Source organism: Pituophis catenifer, unplaced genomic scaffold, assembly GCF_029215685.1.
Source record: "Pituophis catenifer annectens isolate HBS135680 unplaced genomic scaffold, rPitCat1.0.hap2 SCAF_14, whole genome shotgun sequence".
Lineage (NCBI taxonomy): Eukaryota > Metazoa > Chordata > Lepidosauria > Squamata > Colubridae > Pituophis > Pituophis catenifer.
The window spans coordinates 23,195,718-23,213,381 of record NW_027256894.1 but is presented as its reverse complement, the minus strand read 5'-3'; the positions used below and the strand labels follow the sequence as shown (position 1 = coordinate 23,213,381).

The following is a 17,664-nucleotide window of genomic DNA, read 5'->3' as shown; positions in this document are numbered from 1 at the left end:
CCCTGAAAACCTATTTATTTCAACAAGCTGGGCTGGCCTGAGTTAAATTTTAAATTGATTTTAAATTGGGTTATCTTAATTTCGGCCAAAACATTTAATTATTTTAATATTGTTCTTAAATTTTGTATGCTTTGTTTTTATCTTGGCTGTGCACCGCCCTGAGTCCTATTTGGAGAAGGGCGGTATAGAAATTTAATAAATAATAAATAATAAATAATAATAACATCACAATTTTCTCCTCAGCAAATCCTCTAAGGTTTTCCTCTTAATCTGGTGTCACAAGTCTACCGCCTTTCTAATCCATTGGCATTTTAGTTAAATAGATGCTGGCACATCCCACCTCCAAGGTTCCTTGTTCAGAAATAACCGCTAGACTGGCAGACTGCTTAATGCTCTCCATATATCCCTGTTCTCCTCCCTTCAAGGTGGACAACCAACTCCCCGGTTCCATGTTCCCGGTGGTGTTTCACCCTGTGGCTCCTCCCAAATCCATCGCACTCGATTCAGGTGAGATGAATTTCAAGCACCAATGGACCAACAAACTCAGGGGTGTCCAAGCACATCACCCTTGATAACTTTTTAAGACCAGCCGACTGGGGAATGCTAGGAGTTGAAGTCCACCGGACTTAAAGTTGCCAAGGTTGGACATTCCTGAAGTAACCAAACCAGGCAAAATAGGCATTCAATTCATCTCTCTCTCTCTTTCTTTTACTTAGAACCGAAACCTTTAATTGACATCAGCATCATAATTCGGTTTAATGAATACAGCAAAGTGTTGCAGTTCAAGTAAGTAAATTATATTCAGCCATGTCTGAAACATGGTTACCAACTAAAACAACAACACATTCTTCATATTCAGAGAAAAGGTAAAACAGTCCACTGATTCCATATTTTTTAGCTTTTGGCATCATGTTCAAAGATGACTTCCTCCACAGTTCTCTCTGGAAGATGTGGTGTCTGATGGCAGGTTCTGGCAGATAGAATCCGGGGGTCCTTCCTGCTTCCCCCATTCTAGAAGCAGGTTTCCTGTATCAATTCTGATTCTGATTTCCTTCTGCCAGGTATTTCATGGTTCTCATCCAGGAGATGGCTTTGAAGCTGGATCAGGGATTCCTAGCAGCTGTGATTGACCTCTTCACTCCAGCCACAGACCCAGAAGCTGGGAAGCAGAAGGTAGTCGCCGTCTCCACTTGGGAGGGATGTTTTAAAAACTGGAGGGATTAAAAAGAAAAAAAAAAACCTTTGAAAAAAGCATAAGGATAGGTACCGAAAGGCTTAAGATATTAACTAAAGAAGTCTCAGTAAACAAATGTGAAAATGTGTAATGTTTTGCTTGAACCCAATTGAGGATACCTGTTCAAGCTTATTTCTGTTTTAACAGACCGGGTTGATACAGAAAGATATCGATGCTCTTAACACGGAGTTGATGGAATCCTCCTTGACGGACGTCTCCACTCTTAGTTTCTTTGAACACTTCCACATTTCTCCACTGAAGGTTTGTTTTCAGAGAACAGCAGCTCCTCCCCCAGAGATTGCCCCTGGCACAAGGCAGTCACAGGGCACTTGCAGGGGGCGAAGCATTTGCCCAAATGCCTCAGATTTAGGTGGGAGCTTTGAGGTTTGCAGTTTGGCCCAAGTGCCAAAGCTTTAGCGCCAAAAGCACTTATTCCCTCCAGTGAGCACTGCCTGAGACCCCCCTCCTCTGAGGAGAACGACACAGCCCCTTCCTCATTTTCCCGTTTTACATCCTTCCATGAGCCCAGCAGGGAGAAAATGGCTTTGTGGCGTTCGGGCTCTGTTTCCATATATGGTAAAGTTTAATTTCTTTCTCCATTAGCTAGCTAACTAGATGGAAGAAAACATCTCTTGGGTTAATTTGCAATAATTTGTGGAACCTGCCTTAAATTTGCTTTTTTTTACACTTTTGAGCCTAAAGCCTTGTTTTAGAGGACCACAAATTCCATAATTTGCTTTTCATTATCACGGCCCTAATAGAAGGCATTATTTCTGGTTCTATTTCTCCCTGTCCCCCAATATTTTAAAAGTGTCTTTTTTATCAGATGGTTTTTGCATTTAAATTTCTTAAGTTCTGTGCAGAAATGCTAAATTGAAAATTCAACGGAATGTTCCTTACGGAATTCTTTGATTCCCTCCTCAATTTAATAAAATGCAAACAGGATCGAGAGCCAGCTTTGACATAAGGTTGATGTTGAACTTTTTGAAAGTAGACCATATGAATGAATGAATGAATGAATGAATATGAATATGAATATAAAACATGCCAGAATTAAAAAAGCTGACAGAAATGAGTTAACTGAAAACTCAATAGGTTTTTTTAAAGTGGTATTTAAATGAATCCTGCATTCAGCAAAGCTTAATAACTAACAATGGCTCTCTTGTTGTTATTGTCGTTCAGTTGCTAAGTCATAGCCAATTCTTCGCAGCTCATGGACCACAGCACGCCAGGCCCCCCTGCCCTCCACCGTCTCCCGGAGTTTCCCCAGGCTCACCTTCATTGCATCGATGACCCTCCCTAACCATCTCCTCCTCTGCCGTCCCCTCTCTCCTTTTGCCTTCCGCCTTTCCCAACACCAGGGTCTTCTCCAAGGAACCCTCTCTTCTCATAAGGGGGACAAAGTATTTGAGCTTCAGCGGCTCTCATAAGCACTGCTTTCTCTCTTGCCAGCTCCATTTAAGCCTTTCCTTGGGCTCTGGCACCGACGCATCCGAGTCCGGCCAGGGTGACGTGATTGCCATCCATTCTGTCAATCTGCTCCTGAAGAGCATCGGAGCCACCTTGACCGATGTGGATGACCTCATCTTCAAGTAAGGGGCTTCGGGGTTCATCTCAGGAGGTTCTTGGGAGTAGAAGCAGTCCGGGGACCTCCAGTGGGACAATGGGTCAGCGACTGTACAGACAGGGATTCCTGTATTTCCTGGGCTCTGTGCTGCTCCTGTCAATCCAGATGTGGAGCAGCAAAAAAACCCATTGGATAAATAAGGATTGAAAAATCCATACGCAACAACATCAAAATGACACTACCTTTCCAAGGCAAAAGATACAAACTCCATTTAAATCAAGTCCCAAACCACAAGAGGGATTAGATTTCATAATGTATCTATCCACAAAGCCAGGCGGTGATAGCTTTTCTAAAATGCAGCCACGAAGATCTCAGGCAAGAGTTTAGGTCCCTGCAGACGACATTCCCTGCAAGGAAGGCCTGGGAAGGACAGACAGGGATGTCCCAGAGACACCCAAGCTTCTTGTCACCCTTCAGACATGCCTTAGAGGATGAAGTTTTGCAGGGCTCAATCGCTTCCCATTTCCTTGCCATCACGTGTCAATTCTTGGACATGCCAACCTGGGCTTGCTAGCAGGGAAAGGACAATCACCCACACAAATAATCACACGCTCTTTAAGCGGTGAGGAACGTCAAGCCTCTTCTCTAAATCTGATTTTGACCCCCAATCTGCTTCCTGGATGACTTGTCAGCTCTGCTGGGTTTCAGTAGAACGGGATGAAGATAGCTTGCCCCACAAGGCCTTCCTATAGAGTAGTGTCTGTAAGATTCTTGACATGCAGAGGACAACAGAGTTCTAAGCTACGGATCTTCATGAGGCCCTTTATCTGCTGCTTTCAGGCTTGCTTTCTTCGAAATCAAATACCAGTTTTACAAAAGAGATGAATTGCTGTGGAGAGTCATTGGCCATTACAGCGGGCAAGTAAGTTGTCCCTGTCCTTTGCCCCTCCCCCCTCCCCCTCCCCCTCCCCCCTTGCATAAACCCCATTAGCAAGTGCAGCCCGGAGCCGTTGGGGTTTCTCCCCTGCTTAAGTGCTGCTACTTTAGACCTGATAATCCCTCCTCCTTTCACTCCCCTCCTCTCCTGCTTCCAGGGTAGGCCTGCCTATGGTTTCAAACACTCATTTTTTGTGTTCTCTTTTGTTTAAAGTTCCTGAAGCAGATGTACATTCTTGTGTTGGGGCTGGATGTCCTGGGCAACCCCTTCGGCTTAATCAGAGGCCTTTCGGAAGGTGTGGAGGCCCTATTCTACGAGCCCTTCCAGGTACAGCGCGATGATTGACAGCAGAAAACCTGGGAACCTGGTGTCTGGGGAGGTTCCACCTTCCCACCCCACCAAATCCTCCTGCCCCAATGCTTTTTTAAGAAAGGCCTGTTTCGGATGGAAGCCCTGAAGACGAATAAACCCCAGGGGAGGGGGATATCCGTGAAATCTCGGCTCTCCTTCACGACTCCCTTCAGGGCTTCTGCCAGCTGTGCGATAAGAGTCAGGATGTGGAGTCAACCTGAAGGCTCCTTTGGCTTTTCCATGCTGTGTAGTTTTAGGTAAATTACCCCAAGGCTTCAGCTGCTGCCTGAGCCGTCCACAGCCACCATTGACAAGAGCAGAGTGCTGGACGCCCATTGGACGCTTAGCTTTGCTCTCAAAGTCTGCTTGGGATCATCTCCTTCTCTGTAGGGAGCTGTCCAGGGACCTGAAGAGTTTGCCGAGGGGCTTGTGATTGGCGTGAGGAGTCTTCTTGGCCACACTGTTGGTAGGTGGGGCACCTTCGGTGGGTGGAGAAGCTTTCTTGAGCTGCTCTCCATTGGCGCATCCCTAAACTCCCCTTGGCTGGCAGGTGGTGCTGCAGGCGTGGTGTCCCGCATCACTGGCTCGGTCGGAAAAGGCCTGGCTGCCATCACCATGGATAAGGAGTTCCAGCAGAAGAGACGGGAGGAGATGGGGCGCCAGCCGAAGGACTTTGGGGACAGCCTCGCCAAAGGTGGAAAGGGCTTTCTGAGGGTAGGATGTTCTTTAGATGCTCCTTGGAATTCTCGGTGTCCCCCCCCCACTCCCCCCAGCTGTATTAAATTAACTCCACCTCCAATTGGTGCTCTGTGTGTGTTGTGTTTTGGGTCTGTGTCATTTTCTCCTGCTAGTGAGTAAAATAAATAAATAAATAGACAGCCTACCAAAACAACAGAAATAGAACTATTAATTACATGCAGTAACATTCTGTTTTGATATCGTTTTCAAGTGTTAGATGTTTCCTAGACATTTCGGGGACAAGACGTACCCTCCCCCTCTGTGTCCTTTGTTTGTGCGTGGGTGAGGGTGGCCGGAGAGCCCGTTTGAAGGTGGGGAATGAGTTTCTCCAGAGACCAAGCTGGGGATCCCAGGGTACCAATCGCCTTCAGGGGCCCGAGTGCCTCCCTTTCAGGAGCAGCAGGAGTGATGAAAGGATGCAGTGATGTAGAATGCAATTGGGATTTTTGACCCTACAGCATTTGGCACTTTTTTCTATGGACCAGAGTTTTCCAAACATGTCAGAAACGTGAAGCTGGGTTGGAATTCCTAGGGCTTGTCCGGCTTCTTCTGCCCAGCCAGCCAGTGGCCCAGAAGACCTCCTGGCACCAGAACCTGGCAAAAGTTGCAGCCAGTTCTTGAAAGACGGGATAATCTCCTGCCCCGCAGGGCTCTGGTGCCTCTGCTCTCTGGGGTTTAGGTCGATATCAGCCAGGTCAGCTGGATTCATGCTGAGGAATTCCTAGAATCGACACCCAGCCTTCTCATAGCTAATAGGACAAGCTAGTTTCCCAAATTACTTTTCTTCATGGCAAGTGGATTATAGCCTTGTTTTTTACAGACTGGGTCGTGTGTCTTGTATTATCAGAATTTCTGCTTCTGATGAATTGCCTTCAGATGAAAATTTGAGCAGGCTGAACCTGTTTTAGCTCTGAACTCAAAATTTCCCCCAAAGTGGAGGGTTGGGGTGAAATGAATGGGAAACTTTGCCATTCCAACCTGCAACTCGATCTTTTCCCCCCTGCTTTCTTTAAGGGAGTTGTTGGCGGAGTAACTGGGATAGTCACAAAACCTGTAGAAGGTAAGTGACCTGGAGTAAAGTTAATTCTCACAGAATTCAGTCAAGAAGCATATAAATGACAGCAACTTTGTAACTGCTTTGCTGCATGTTCCGTTTAAATGTCCCTGATTGGAATCGCCTGAAATATGAAGTCATGACATGAAGCAAGAGATAACAACGCTAGAGAGTGAAATGTTAAAAGAGAAAACCAATGCTTCTTGCGGATGGCCTGAAATTAAAATGCTTTGAATTTAGTGGCACTGTCTGCAGTCAGAAAATGCCATTCTAATTTTCTCACCCTTGATCCTGAAAGGTGCCAAGAAGGAGGGCGCGGCTGGCTTCTTCAAGGGCATCGGGAAGGGACTGGTGGGAGTGGTGGCCCGCCCAACCGGGGGCATCATTGACATGGCCAGCAGTACCTTCCAAGGGATTCAGAGGTGAGTCCAGCAGCCGTCTGGGGGTTACTTCCCAGGCCTCCTTTTTCAGAAGGAGACAGAGGCAGCCTCGCTTAGAAATCGGCATGTGAGAACCCAAGTGAGAAGGAGAACATGGACACACACACGAGCCCCATGTTGTCTTCTTGGTTGTGTGCATTGGGCCTTTCGGTGCAGAGCAGCAGGCCACCTTCTGCTAGCTGCTGTCCCTGAAAGAGTTTCTGGAATGGAGTCCTTCTGGAATGGGCTGTAGAAGAATCCGAGGGAACGGATCTTTCCAGAAGGCCCCCTCGCTAGAAAGGACTTCCCTTCCCTCTCCTCACAGAGTGGCCGAGTCTACTGAAGAAGTCTCCAGCCTGCGCCCCCCTCGCCTCATTCGCGAAGACGGGATCATTCGGCCCTACGACCGAGGCGAGGCCGACGGTTGTGACTTGTTTGAGGTACAGTGTTTAAACGTGGCTGCCTAAATGTGCCTCTGTGTGTGTGCGCATGAAGGGCGAGTGCAAGTGGTTTTTCTGTTGCTTTTGTGGATGTTGACTGTGGGGAGCCCTTGCTGAAATTGTTCTTTTCCCCCCCCTTGTTGTGCGATCTATGAACTGCATCCCACACCCCTTTCTAATGTTACTCTTCTTTCTCCCTTTCTCCTTCCATGCATGCCCAATCCCGGCTGGACCAACGGAATCACCCGTTACGCTTCTCTTTTCCTGATTAACTTAACCATCTTTATCTGCCTTGGTTTGCTTTAAACGTAAAAGACTTAATTCCGGAGACATCCACTAGTTGGGTGTGGTTGTCACTGAGCCTTTGCATTTGTTAATACTTTTGATAGTCTTCATTTCGAATGTCGGGGCAAATGTTTCTTAATGCCAAGAGTAGTGAGCTGCTAGGAAAGGGGGCTCTGGATAGGAAGCGGCTGGAGAGCGAGATAGGAAAGGGGGCCAGGAGAGAGAGGACTCCCCTTTGGGGAGGAGACCCTTCTTCCTAAATGGTTTGTAACGGAGACCAAAGACATTTTTGTGAGAGTTATTGCGGAACATATTTTATGATATGCAAAGAGGAGGGTCTCTGGCTGAGGGTCTTATAATAAAACCGCTGGCGTGTCCTGAGCATCTCATTCTGCACTGGCTTCCCCAGGCAGGTGGCGAAATGTGCACTGTGTTTGGCATACTTGTGTACAAGGTCACAACATATGCTCAAAAAAGGCAGCACAGATGCCATGATGATCTCACCCAAGTTTTGTCCTTTCACCATCAACATGGATAAAAATAGCCAGCTACATATATTTTACTGTGGGTGGATATTTTGGGGGTCTTCCTGGGGACCCCAGGAAGTCAGAAACTTGTGTGACTTGTAGTTTCACAATCAATCTTCCATCAAAATCTGACTGGAACATCTACTACCGTAGAATGTTTGTTAGGGAATCTGACCATTTCAAACTATATTAACACCCAGAGGTCCCTTTGTAGATAGTGGGTATCTTAAGAGTCCTGTCCAGGTTAGTCAGCTGATTCTCTTCCAACAGTTACACCTGTGCCTTGATGCTGAAAAGGAAGGATGTATTCAGAAACATGTATTTATTTTAACGTTTTTACAAACGTATATATTTCCTTTCAATGCATGGTTTTGCTACATTGATTTAAAGGTGACAAATTATGTTGGGAGACAGTGTATCCTTATTGCAGACGTTTTGGGGATAATGAAACAATTCTTCCCCCAGAATATGTGCTAAATCCGGTTAATATTGAGAGCAAGTAGCCCCAGCTGCCCACCCAGAGCAGCAGAGGGAGAATAATGGCCCCTGCCTGCCCTCCTCTTTTGTGGAGCTGCCCTCCCTCTCAATGGAAGAGAAACCTTATCTTTCTCAACAAGGCTTTCCTCCCCCTCCCCCAAATAAAGCGAGTTCTTGGTAATATTTCCCACTTCATATTGTTGTTCAATTTGTAATGTTGCAGAAGTGTGTACATAATGCTATGAACTGGTGAATTAAAATTTTGTTTTTTGTACCTAAACTTGTGAGAACCTTTTTTTTGAAGGTGAGTGACAGTTGTATCCTCTGCCACTTTCCCTGAGAATTGGGCCCCTGTTTTGAGAAGGGGCCGATAATCTGCAGTCGCCTTTCAGATAGAGAGAGCTTCAACCCCTGTTTTCCCCAACCAAGATAGCCAGTGAGGAAGAGGTCAGGCTCCTAGACGTCTGGATGGGAATCTCATTGCCCATCCCAGCTGCAGAGGGAAGTGGGGGGGAGGGGGCAATTGGGCTTCACCTCCTGTTTCCTTCGAGTGGCATCTTTGAACTTCATGGGAGACTTTTGTTCTTCTCTCGTCAGCCCATGTGGCTGCTCCCTTCACCCTGCCCTGCTCTCTGCTGGCTCAGGACTGAAGGCCTCCAGATAGTCTCAGTTGCGGCTCCACTTCACTCTGCCTTCACTGCATCTCAGATGGGGCTCCATTGGGAGGGAGGTCAGTCCAGAACAAGCCAGTCGTGCCTTGTGTAAGAGTTTAAACACCGCAGCTGTGATCTAATCTGAAGCATTTTTACTTCCTCTCCAGAACTCCCACATCAAGAAGCTGGAGGCCGAGAGTTTCCAGCACTATTGTCCAATCCCAGGAAGAGGAAAGACCTACATTGTGGTCACCAGCAGGTATGGCCAGGCCAGCAAATTGGAAGGAGTTTTTCCCCACTCATCCTGGAATTTAACAGTCTAGGGCAGGGGTCAGCAACCTGTGGCTCTGGAGCCGCATGTGGCTCTTTCACTCCTCTGCTGCAGCTCCCTGTCACTCAAAATATGCATCACAACTGCCACTGTGCGACACCTGCCTGCATGCGATTTATTGAGCTTTTCAACCCCCAGTAGGCCAACCATGGATAAATCCAAGAAAAGAAAAGTTTCAGAAGAAAACAGAACATTTAATTCAACTACATAGGCTAGTTTTGTGGCCGCTCAAGACATAGTCAGGCACGGGAAGGGTTTTGTGGCTCCCGGTGTTTTCTTTTCTGTGGAAAACGGGTCCAAATGGCTCTTTGAGTGTTTAAGGTTGCAAAATCCTGGTCTAGGGAGCCTAATTCTGAAAGATACTTCCCCGACATGTCCTCTCTTCGTGACCTTATTGAAGGAGATGGCAGATGCTTTGGCTCTGCAAAGAGTTGAGCTGGCTGAATAGACTTCAGCGGAAGCTTATGTTGATAGTAGTGGAAGGATGCCTGGGAATCATCGCAAAGCAGGATTGTGCTTTGCAATTAAGCTGAGCCTCTCCACAAATAGAATTGGGGCTTTCTTGGGCGGGGAGGGGTTTTCTACATTTATTCTTTAGTGGAACAGGATTGTTTCATTCAAGTTAAAATGCCTTGGTCTCGGACCCATTGTGGATTGTTTCTTCTGAAAGAGAAGTCCTAAAATACTTTTTGGTCACTCCAGGAGAGTCATCTTAATGAAAGAAGTGGAGATCCTAGGTCACATGACCACAGACTGGGATTACTTATATGAAGATTTTACACGACCCCCCAGGACAGATGAAAACCTGCTGCAAATCTTCGTTAAGGTAAGAGAGTCTGATCTCGGCATAATAAGTTTGACCAAAGCATAACAGCTATTATTAATCAGCAGACAAATTTGTTAGTTAGAGCAACACGAACCCAGAATCAAAACCTCTACTGTGTTTCAAGGATATATTTTGAATTAACCTTGCGGTATTGATTTTGTTAGTGGAGTGGTAGACTAATGCCGCATTTCCTTTTGTGAGATAAGTAATAATTTTACTCCTGGAAATAGTAAGGTAAGGAGCTCAATCTGACTTAGTTCTGAAAGAGAGACCAAAGTCCGTCCTTCTCAATAGAAGACATGGCTGGAAAAATATGGCCCTTTATGCCCTTATAAATGTCTTCAAGTATTGGAAGACTCTCTGGGCAAAAACAACAGAGGGGTTAACTTTGGATGTGAAGGAGTTCCAAGGTGAAATCAGGCAAACTCAGAAATACCTTCTGATTCTTTTTCTGATACATAGTTGAATATTTTAAGTGTTTTGTGCCATTTCTCTCCCCCCCACCCTCCAAGTTTCATTTATTTTATTTATCATACTTTTCATCTCCATCAAACAGTATGTGAACTGGGTACAGTTATTTGAAAATTCATAATTCGCTTACTTGTTGTATTCGTTACAATAGCATTGATAGTATAACTCTATAACAATTTACAATAATACATAGCATCATCATAAACATCTCTCCATAGTAACATTTTCTCTTCTTACATCTCCTCTTTCCTAACTTCTGTGTCTATTCTCGAGCCATTGATAAAATACATCCCACGTCAGAAAATATTCAGTTTCTTCTCTGTCCCTAATAATAAGTGTTAATCTGTCCATTTCTGCGCATTTCATTATTTTCTGAAGCACCCTCTCATCTGATGGGATCTCCTCACACTTCCGTTGTTGCGCAAATACAATCCTAGCCGCAGTCAGTACATGTAAAATCAAATATGTAGTCTTTTTGTCGTATTTTTCTGGTAGGATGCCCAACAAAAATGTCTCTGATCTCAGTTCAATATCCTTCTTTGTCATTTTTTCCAGCCAGATATGTATTTTCCACCAATATTTTTTAGTTTTGGGACACATCCACCACATGTGGGAGTATGAACCCGGTGTTTGGTTACATTTCCAACATTTGGCTAATCTGTCTTTATACATTTTAGCCAACCTTGCTGGTGCAAAGTGCCATCTATAAAACATTTTATACAGATTTTCTTTATATGCGGTTGACATTGTCATTTTTACATTCCTATCCCATAGTTTCTGCCATTTATCTAATTCCGTTGCATGTCCCAAATTTTTAGCAAGCATTGCTAAAGCAATCATTGTCTCCTTTACCTGCTCACTTTCTAATTTGATGCTCAATAAGTAACCATATAATTTCTTTATCAATTTATCATCTCTTCCAATTAATATCTGGTCTCATTCTGTTGGTTCTTTATTAAAGCCATACATTTTTGCATCTTTCTCATAACGCGATTGTATTTGCATTTGTGGCCACCATGCAATTTCTATTCCTTGCCTACTAAGTTCCTCTTTAGGGTTAGTGTTCCTAAACAGGAACTCAGTGTTTTATGCCATTTCTAACAGGACAAAGGGATACTGCCATTCTCCAAAAAGGAGAGTTCGGGACAAGAATTAATAAAGAAAATCCGACTACCAGATGTGGCTGCCGCAAAGGTAAGGCTCCCCTAACGATTCAGCCGGGGCAGAAGCTTGGCGCTGACTGTCCTGGGTCTTTGCCTTTGAAAGGTTATTTCACAACTTCCCGAGTGACATTTGTATGTTGCAGTCTTTCCTCAGGCAAGGACATTAAGGCCCCGTTTGGTCTGCAGTCTTTCTAGGGCAATGTCCAGGGGAATCGGGTTTTCTACCCTCCACACTGAAGATTAGGTTTTGCTTAATTAGAAAATGTCCTTTTTGGGGCGTGAGGGATGACCCTTGCCTCCCTGGGTCACTATCCTGGTCACTTCGGACACTTTCTTAGCGACAGCGGATCATGAGCATCGAGTCTCAGAGGTAGATAGGCAGAGGCATTTCCTCAAATCTCAGCTCGTCCTCCAGTTACAAGCAAAATGGATCCTGCTCATCACAGTTGTAACTGACGATGGTCATAAAATGGGCGACGGGCACAGTTTTGCAGAAAACCAGACATAAATGCCAGTTTTCAGCAAAACTGACATAAACCATGGTCAAGTGATTGAGTCACTGGAAATGGCCCAGTTGCCAAGCGCCCGACGTGCGGGTCATGTGACCCCCGGGGGGAGGTGAGCTCCGGAACTATGAATTAGAATTGCAAATACTCCCCAGGTGAGTCTGTCGGCGCTTTGGACAATCGCTAAGGTCTACCTGTAACACTTCCTGGGTCATCCTCATTGTGCCAACTCTTGGTCGAAGATGGCAGCAGCAGCCCAGAGATGGGTGTTTCTATCTTTGCAAGAAAAAGTTGCTCATTTTTTCAGGAAGGGGTTCTAATTGCTACATTCTGCCGCTTTGCAGAGAACGTGTCAAGCCATCGATGCGGCTGAAGCCAGCAGGCACCAGCAGACCCTGGTGAAGCAAGCCTCTCTGAAAAGGAGCACATCCAGGACGTGACTGGGACACGGGGGGCCTTGGCTCAGCCCCTCCTTCAGGAAATGTCTTTGGGGGAACAATCCGTGTGTGGCCTCAGCTTTACTCTATCTAGATTGCAGTCGATTGTGGGTGTGTTTTTAGAAAATCTTGACAATCGAGACCCCAAAGAAAAAATCCCGAAATTCCTTCTGCTTTAAATCCCCTTTTACTAAATGAATTAAAATTCATTTCTACTGCCTTCGACAGAAAATAAGTTTTCCGTGACCCTCCTATCAGGTCTACTCAGGGGGAGATTTTTGTAATGCAGAAGATTCCAGGGACTTCAGTGGATGATAGCCATGCAGTTGTAATCAGGGACAGATGTTCTTTCTTCATGCTGGTCAGTAAATAATGCCTAATTATGCTCATTACTCTTATTTAGATTTATGTGATACAGAAATGAACATTTGGCTTAGATCATAAATTCTCTTTTTGAAATGTTCTTCACATTTCCACCAGATTCTCTGGTGACAATATATACAAAAAAATACCTAGGCTTAAAAGAAGGAACCGACTCAGGGTCCTGGCGCATTGCATCTCTCACCACCAAATGCAAAGGTTGAAAGCCCACCTCCCTCAACTCCGACCGACTCTTGGCTCCCTTATCTCCCTTATCTCCTCCAGGGAATTTTAGGCTGGAGTTCAGCAACACCCAGGTGCTTGCCAGGGATCGGACCCTGGGTGGCTCAACCCCTCTGAGAAAGACTCCTCCATCTGTACTATTCCTGCCAAAGTCCTCTTTGGAGGCAACGTAGTAAATCATATGGGCTGCCACACAGGCATTTCTGCTCAACATTCAGTATTTCCTAGCCCAGTTATTTGTATCGGGGGGGGGGGGGGATGCTCTCTTTTTGCACACTTGTTTTAGGTAGCACCTTCATACTCACAACATGCTAGCATTAACATCAACATGGCCAGAACTGGTTAAGGATATTTTTAGCTCCGTTTATAGTCTCAGCACAGCCAATTTACACCCCAGAATAATCCTTCCGTGCCAAAGAGTTTGCAATGAGCAAGATACAGATTTATATGTCAGCAGTTACAGTCAAATTACAGTAGAGTCACTGCCTCAAGCAAAACACAATAGCACAAACATGTTATTTACAAAATAGCAGGATCAGTGCCTAAATAATATTAGGCTCTAATTTAGAACTTTAAATGAGGAACAAACTATTATGGCCAGATCAGAGTTAGCAGGTAGATATCTTCAAACTTACCTAGTTCACTCAGGAAGTTTGGCTGTTGGTCATATAAAATGTACTATTTTCTGTGTTTACTTTTGTTACATATATTATATACTGCCAAATAAAAATATTTTACACGCAACTCTTTCTGTGATACCATCGAAGAATGTTAATTGTGCTGCACAATTCACTCCATCTGCAAAGGGATGCGTGGCTGAGAGTCATCAGTCAAACCCTCTGAAATCGGGTTGGATTGCTTTCCACAAGGGGGTAGCATTTCCTTATTTTTACAGCCGATATGTCAGCCTTTCTGCTGTATGCTAAGAACAAGTTGTACAAAGCCACAAGGCCTGTGTGTAGTAGTTACAAAACTTCACTTCTTGTGTTTGCACACAAGAAGTACCTGTGTCTGGACTAAAGATGGGAAGGCGTGGAAAATAACCAAAAAAATTGGGGGCGGGGGAAAAAGAGTTTCCTCCCCATTTTTTTTCCAGATGGCTTTAGAAAACCCTGGGTTTCCCCCAGTTTTTCCATTTTTTTCCCAGGCCTTCCCATCTGGGCTTTCTCCAGAAGAGTGTTCGATAACTTTAAAAATCTTAGCACCGATACGTCAGAATTGTTTGGTTTTATTCCCAGACTTTTGTTGACAAGTTTAAAGGCTGAAAAATAGTACATGGCACATTACTGAATCAAATTTAAAAGCTGGAAAAAAATTTAAGGAAGGAATGGAAAAGTCATTGGGGTAATGGAGATAGATTTTATTTTTATAAAATAAAACTCATCTGATGAAACTATCAGTGATAAGATGATAGAATTTGTAAAGCTGGCAAGCAAATGAAAAGTAAATGAATCCCGGCATCTATTTTGACTTGTAAGTAACTTTAGAAATAATTGAAGAGGGCCGGGCACATAATAACTATTAGCCGGCTAAATTGCACGGTCTGAATGCCAGCTGTTTTCCACAGTTCAAAGAAAAGGCCGTCTCTGAGTTCCCAGGGGCTCCTGCTGAAAGACTGAGGAGGTGGATAAAGCTCAAGGCACTGGCTGCTGTTTGAGGAAGAAGTTCCTTGAAACCAGACGTCCACAAGGCTGCAGAAACCGCGTGACCCCATTGGAGCACTTGTACCCTTGGCCCTGGACAAGAAGGCCCAGCGCGATTTGCAAATGGCATTGGGATGCTTGGTACGGCTGCACTCGTCTCTGAGCCACTCTCCCTTTGTAGAAGCTCTTCTTGAAGACCTCTTCACATCTAAAATGTGCATAAATATTCAGAGGAAGTGGCGTGAGACCACGGGGTCTCGGAAAACGAGTCTGAATGCTGGTGCAGCAGCCAGGAGACCTTCCGTGCATTTTCATCAGGTGCAGAAATAGATTTTTACTTAATATGAAATGCAAAGTACCAGAGAACCACTTAGGCAGTATTTGGTATGTTTACATTGCCGTGCAGCCTGAGCTGCTGCCAGGGAAAAGGGGCAAAAGGAAGCCGAGGACGATCACCTGCGTTAGTCTGTGAAGAGAGACGCAACCTTTGATTGGCTAGAGCCCCTGGGGGCTTCTTCAGTAATCAATCTATTAGTCTTTGGACTGCCCCAAGATGCTTCAGCACCCCGTCTTTTCTTAAATGGGGGACGATGACGACGGGGGAAACGGGTCAGGCAGCTGAATATTCATAAGACCAACCCTTCTTAAGAGTAAGGTATGCCTTTCCAAGGCGTACAGGTAGAGACCGTAAGATAATTAGTTGCCTAATGTATTATGCATGCGCTCTGGCATCCAGCAGGTGAGCTGGATCCTCACAGTGGAGTCCTCCAGGTCGCTGCTGTTTTGATTGAATAGAGGGGTGATGCAGGCTGGGAGGGTCTGTCATAAGTAAAGCTGTGCCAGCTGCAGTCGCACGCCAGCATTTTCACAAGAGTTCTGGAGCCAGAAATATATTTTAAAAAGTTTTCGGGCCCTGTCATTGTTTAAAATCCAGGGATAGAAATTATTTTGTATGTTCAATGTCAAGATTTTTTACATCCTTTTCTGAAGAAATTTATGAACAATAATTAATAACGTTTATACCTGTTTATATGTCATGCCTCCCACCAGTCAATACCTAGCATAATTCCTTCAGAGGCTCTCTCTAAATCTCCCAGACAGAAATAATTTTGGGGAATGTAAGCCAGGCAAGGGGAAGACAGAGTTCAGACATGTGTGTGTGTGTTGGTGTGTGTTGCAAGGGCTATGTAATGCATTAAATTAAAAATGCATTTTTAAAGATGTCTCATTGCCACGATGGGAATGAAATGCTGGATTAAATAGATTTTGGTCTGTTGCAACAAAGCCTTTGTGTTCTTAAATCACTTGGCCTGCAATGTCCAGCACAGAAATTTGGACCCAGATTGTAATCCAAGTTGTGATGTCTACATTTTAGCATGTACCTACGTCAATATATTTCTGATTTGCTCCCAAAACATCCTTCCAGATGGCCGGGTCACATGAAGTGGAAACCTGTTTAATAGTCATTTTATTGCTTGTTTTCCATCTTGGTTGCTTCTGAAAACTACCTGTCACCACTGCTTTTCTTCTCCCAACTTCGCCCTTCCACCTCTTGGTGCTGTGATTTGCCCTGCCCGTTGGCTACTACAGAATTTAAAAAAGGAAAATTAGACTTTTCTTCAGTTTTGGGTTCTGGGGAAAACAATATTCTTCTGTCATTTGATAAACTAGCCCCCAAAGGGTTCAGGTGAGGCAAGGCTGCAGGAGGCTCGCTCTAATTAAAAGCCAAAAGACTCGGTGCCGCCTCTCCTCTAACAAGGCAGCCCAGCCAAGACCTTCGGAATTGCAAGGAGAGAGGAAAGAGCCCGGGTGCCCAGGCCTTGGTCTGCTGGAACACCCAAGTTTTAATGACTCTTATAGCGGCACCTTTAATGACTCTTCCACCCGTGACACCTTGATATCCATCTTAATTTTGGGATTCTTCTCAACGAGACAATGATGAAAGATCTCTTCCCCAGCTCCAGCGAGTGATCAATGGCAGCTGGCGCTCGGTGCCATTGTTTACGGCGCCAACTGGAGGCTCGGGGCAGATCCGGGAGCACAGTAGCCTCCTGTGGGCCCTATGTGGCTTTGAACTCCTCCTGCCTCCGAGGCAATACATTTTTATTAGTCCCTTTTGGTGACCCCCAAAAAGATCAATCATGTTCCCAGAGTGCAGATGGCATCTGCTTGTCCCTGCAGTTCCAGACGATTGGGCTGGAGCGGTTGTGATGGGAAAGGAGGAGTTTGGGTTCCTAATGTGAAGTTTATTACGGCCAAACCTCACAATCTCGCCCCTGTGTGCTTGGGCAATGAAGCCCCGTCTTCCCAGAGACCCCTTCCGTGACCATGGAAGAGGGCAGACGGTGCTTTTCCTGGGCCAGTTTGAGAGCAGAAAGGCCGGGAGTCAGACTTCCTCTCTCTTTCGGTTGTCTCCCGAGGCCAGCAACGGTTGGTCCTTTTCCTTTGACGCTTCCTGTTCTGAGCATGGGTGGCTTTGTGTAAAAGTAAATTATTTGCAAGCTGTAATTTTTCAAATGTGTCAAATGAAATTCTGAGCAAGTCTCTTTCCTTTTGTTGAGAAGGCGAGAGGTGCAGAGTAATATTTGGCTAAAAGTCCCCCTTTGGTTGAAAAGGGCCCTTTTAACTTCACCAAACTTGCTATTAATATGTTGCATCTGCCCTAACGTTTGGCCTGCCAGCCTTTTTCTTAACTTTGCAATGTTGGAAGTGACTTCTGAGCCCTGCTGTATCCTTGCCTGCTGGCACCGCAAGTAAATCTTTCTAGTTTGGGACTTTGTGCAGCTGTCGGGAGAGAGGAATGCCCAATGTAAGCTTCCTGGGCTGAAGAACAGTTCAGTTAAGCTTCTTATGTGAATTTCTTCCCTAGAAGAAAGGCTGCTTTCTGTATACTTATTTTTAAATTTCTCTTCCATACAGAGAATTGCCTGGGAAATGTGATAGGCTGGCAGTTTCGGGGCTTCGAGCTGTCCATTAATCCAGAGAAGAGAGTTTAATAAACT

At 45.1% G+C, this 17,664-nt stretch overlaps 1 protein-coding gene across 2 annotated transcripts in view; it reads left to right on the top strand.

The window, feature by feature from the left end:
- Positions 1-13,763, top strand: part of VPS13C (vacuolar protein sorting 13 homolog C) — a 53,132-nt gene extending 39,369 nt beyond the window's left edge. For both annotated transcript variants that reach the window (XM_070953708.1, XM_070953709.1), the window contains 16 exons: positions 426-507; positions 717-786; positions 1,062-1,173; positions 1,382-1,495; positions 2,687-2,826; positions 3,642-3,723; positions 3,952-4,065; positions 4,480-4,555; positions 4,640-4,803; positions 5,842-5,887; positions 6,180-6,303; positions 6,626-6,740; positions 8,850-8,941; positions 9,716-9,839; positions 11,415-11,504; positions 12,324-13,763. In XM_070953708.1, coding sequence (XP_070809809.1) covers positions 426-507; positions 717-786; positions 1,062-1,173; positions 1,382-1,495; positions 2,687-2,826; positions 3,642-3,723; positions 3,952-4,065; positions 4,480-4,555; positions 4,640-4,803; positions 5,842-5,887; positions 6,180-6,303; positions 6,626-6,740; positions 8,850-8,941; positions 9,716-9,839; positions 11,415-11,504; positions 12,324-12,419 — 1,641 coding nt within the window. In that variant the 3' untranslated portion in view covers positions 12,420-13,763. The remainder of the gene's footprint in view (positions 1-425; positions 508-716; positions 787-1,061; positions 1,174-1,381; positions 1,496-2,686; positions 2,827-3,641; positions 3,724-3,951; positions 4,066-4,479; positions 4,556-4,639; positions 4,804-5,841; positions 5,888-6,179; positions 6,304-6,625; positions 6,741-8,849; positions 8,942-9,715; positions 9,840-11,414; positions 11,505-12,323) is intronic.
- Positions 13,764-17,664: the final 3,901 nt, after the last annotated feature.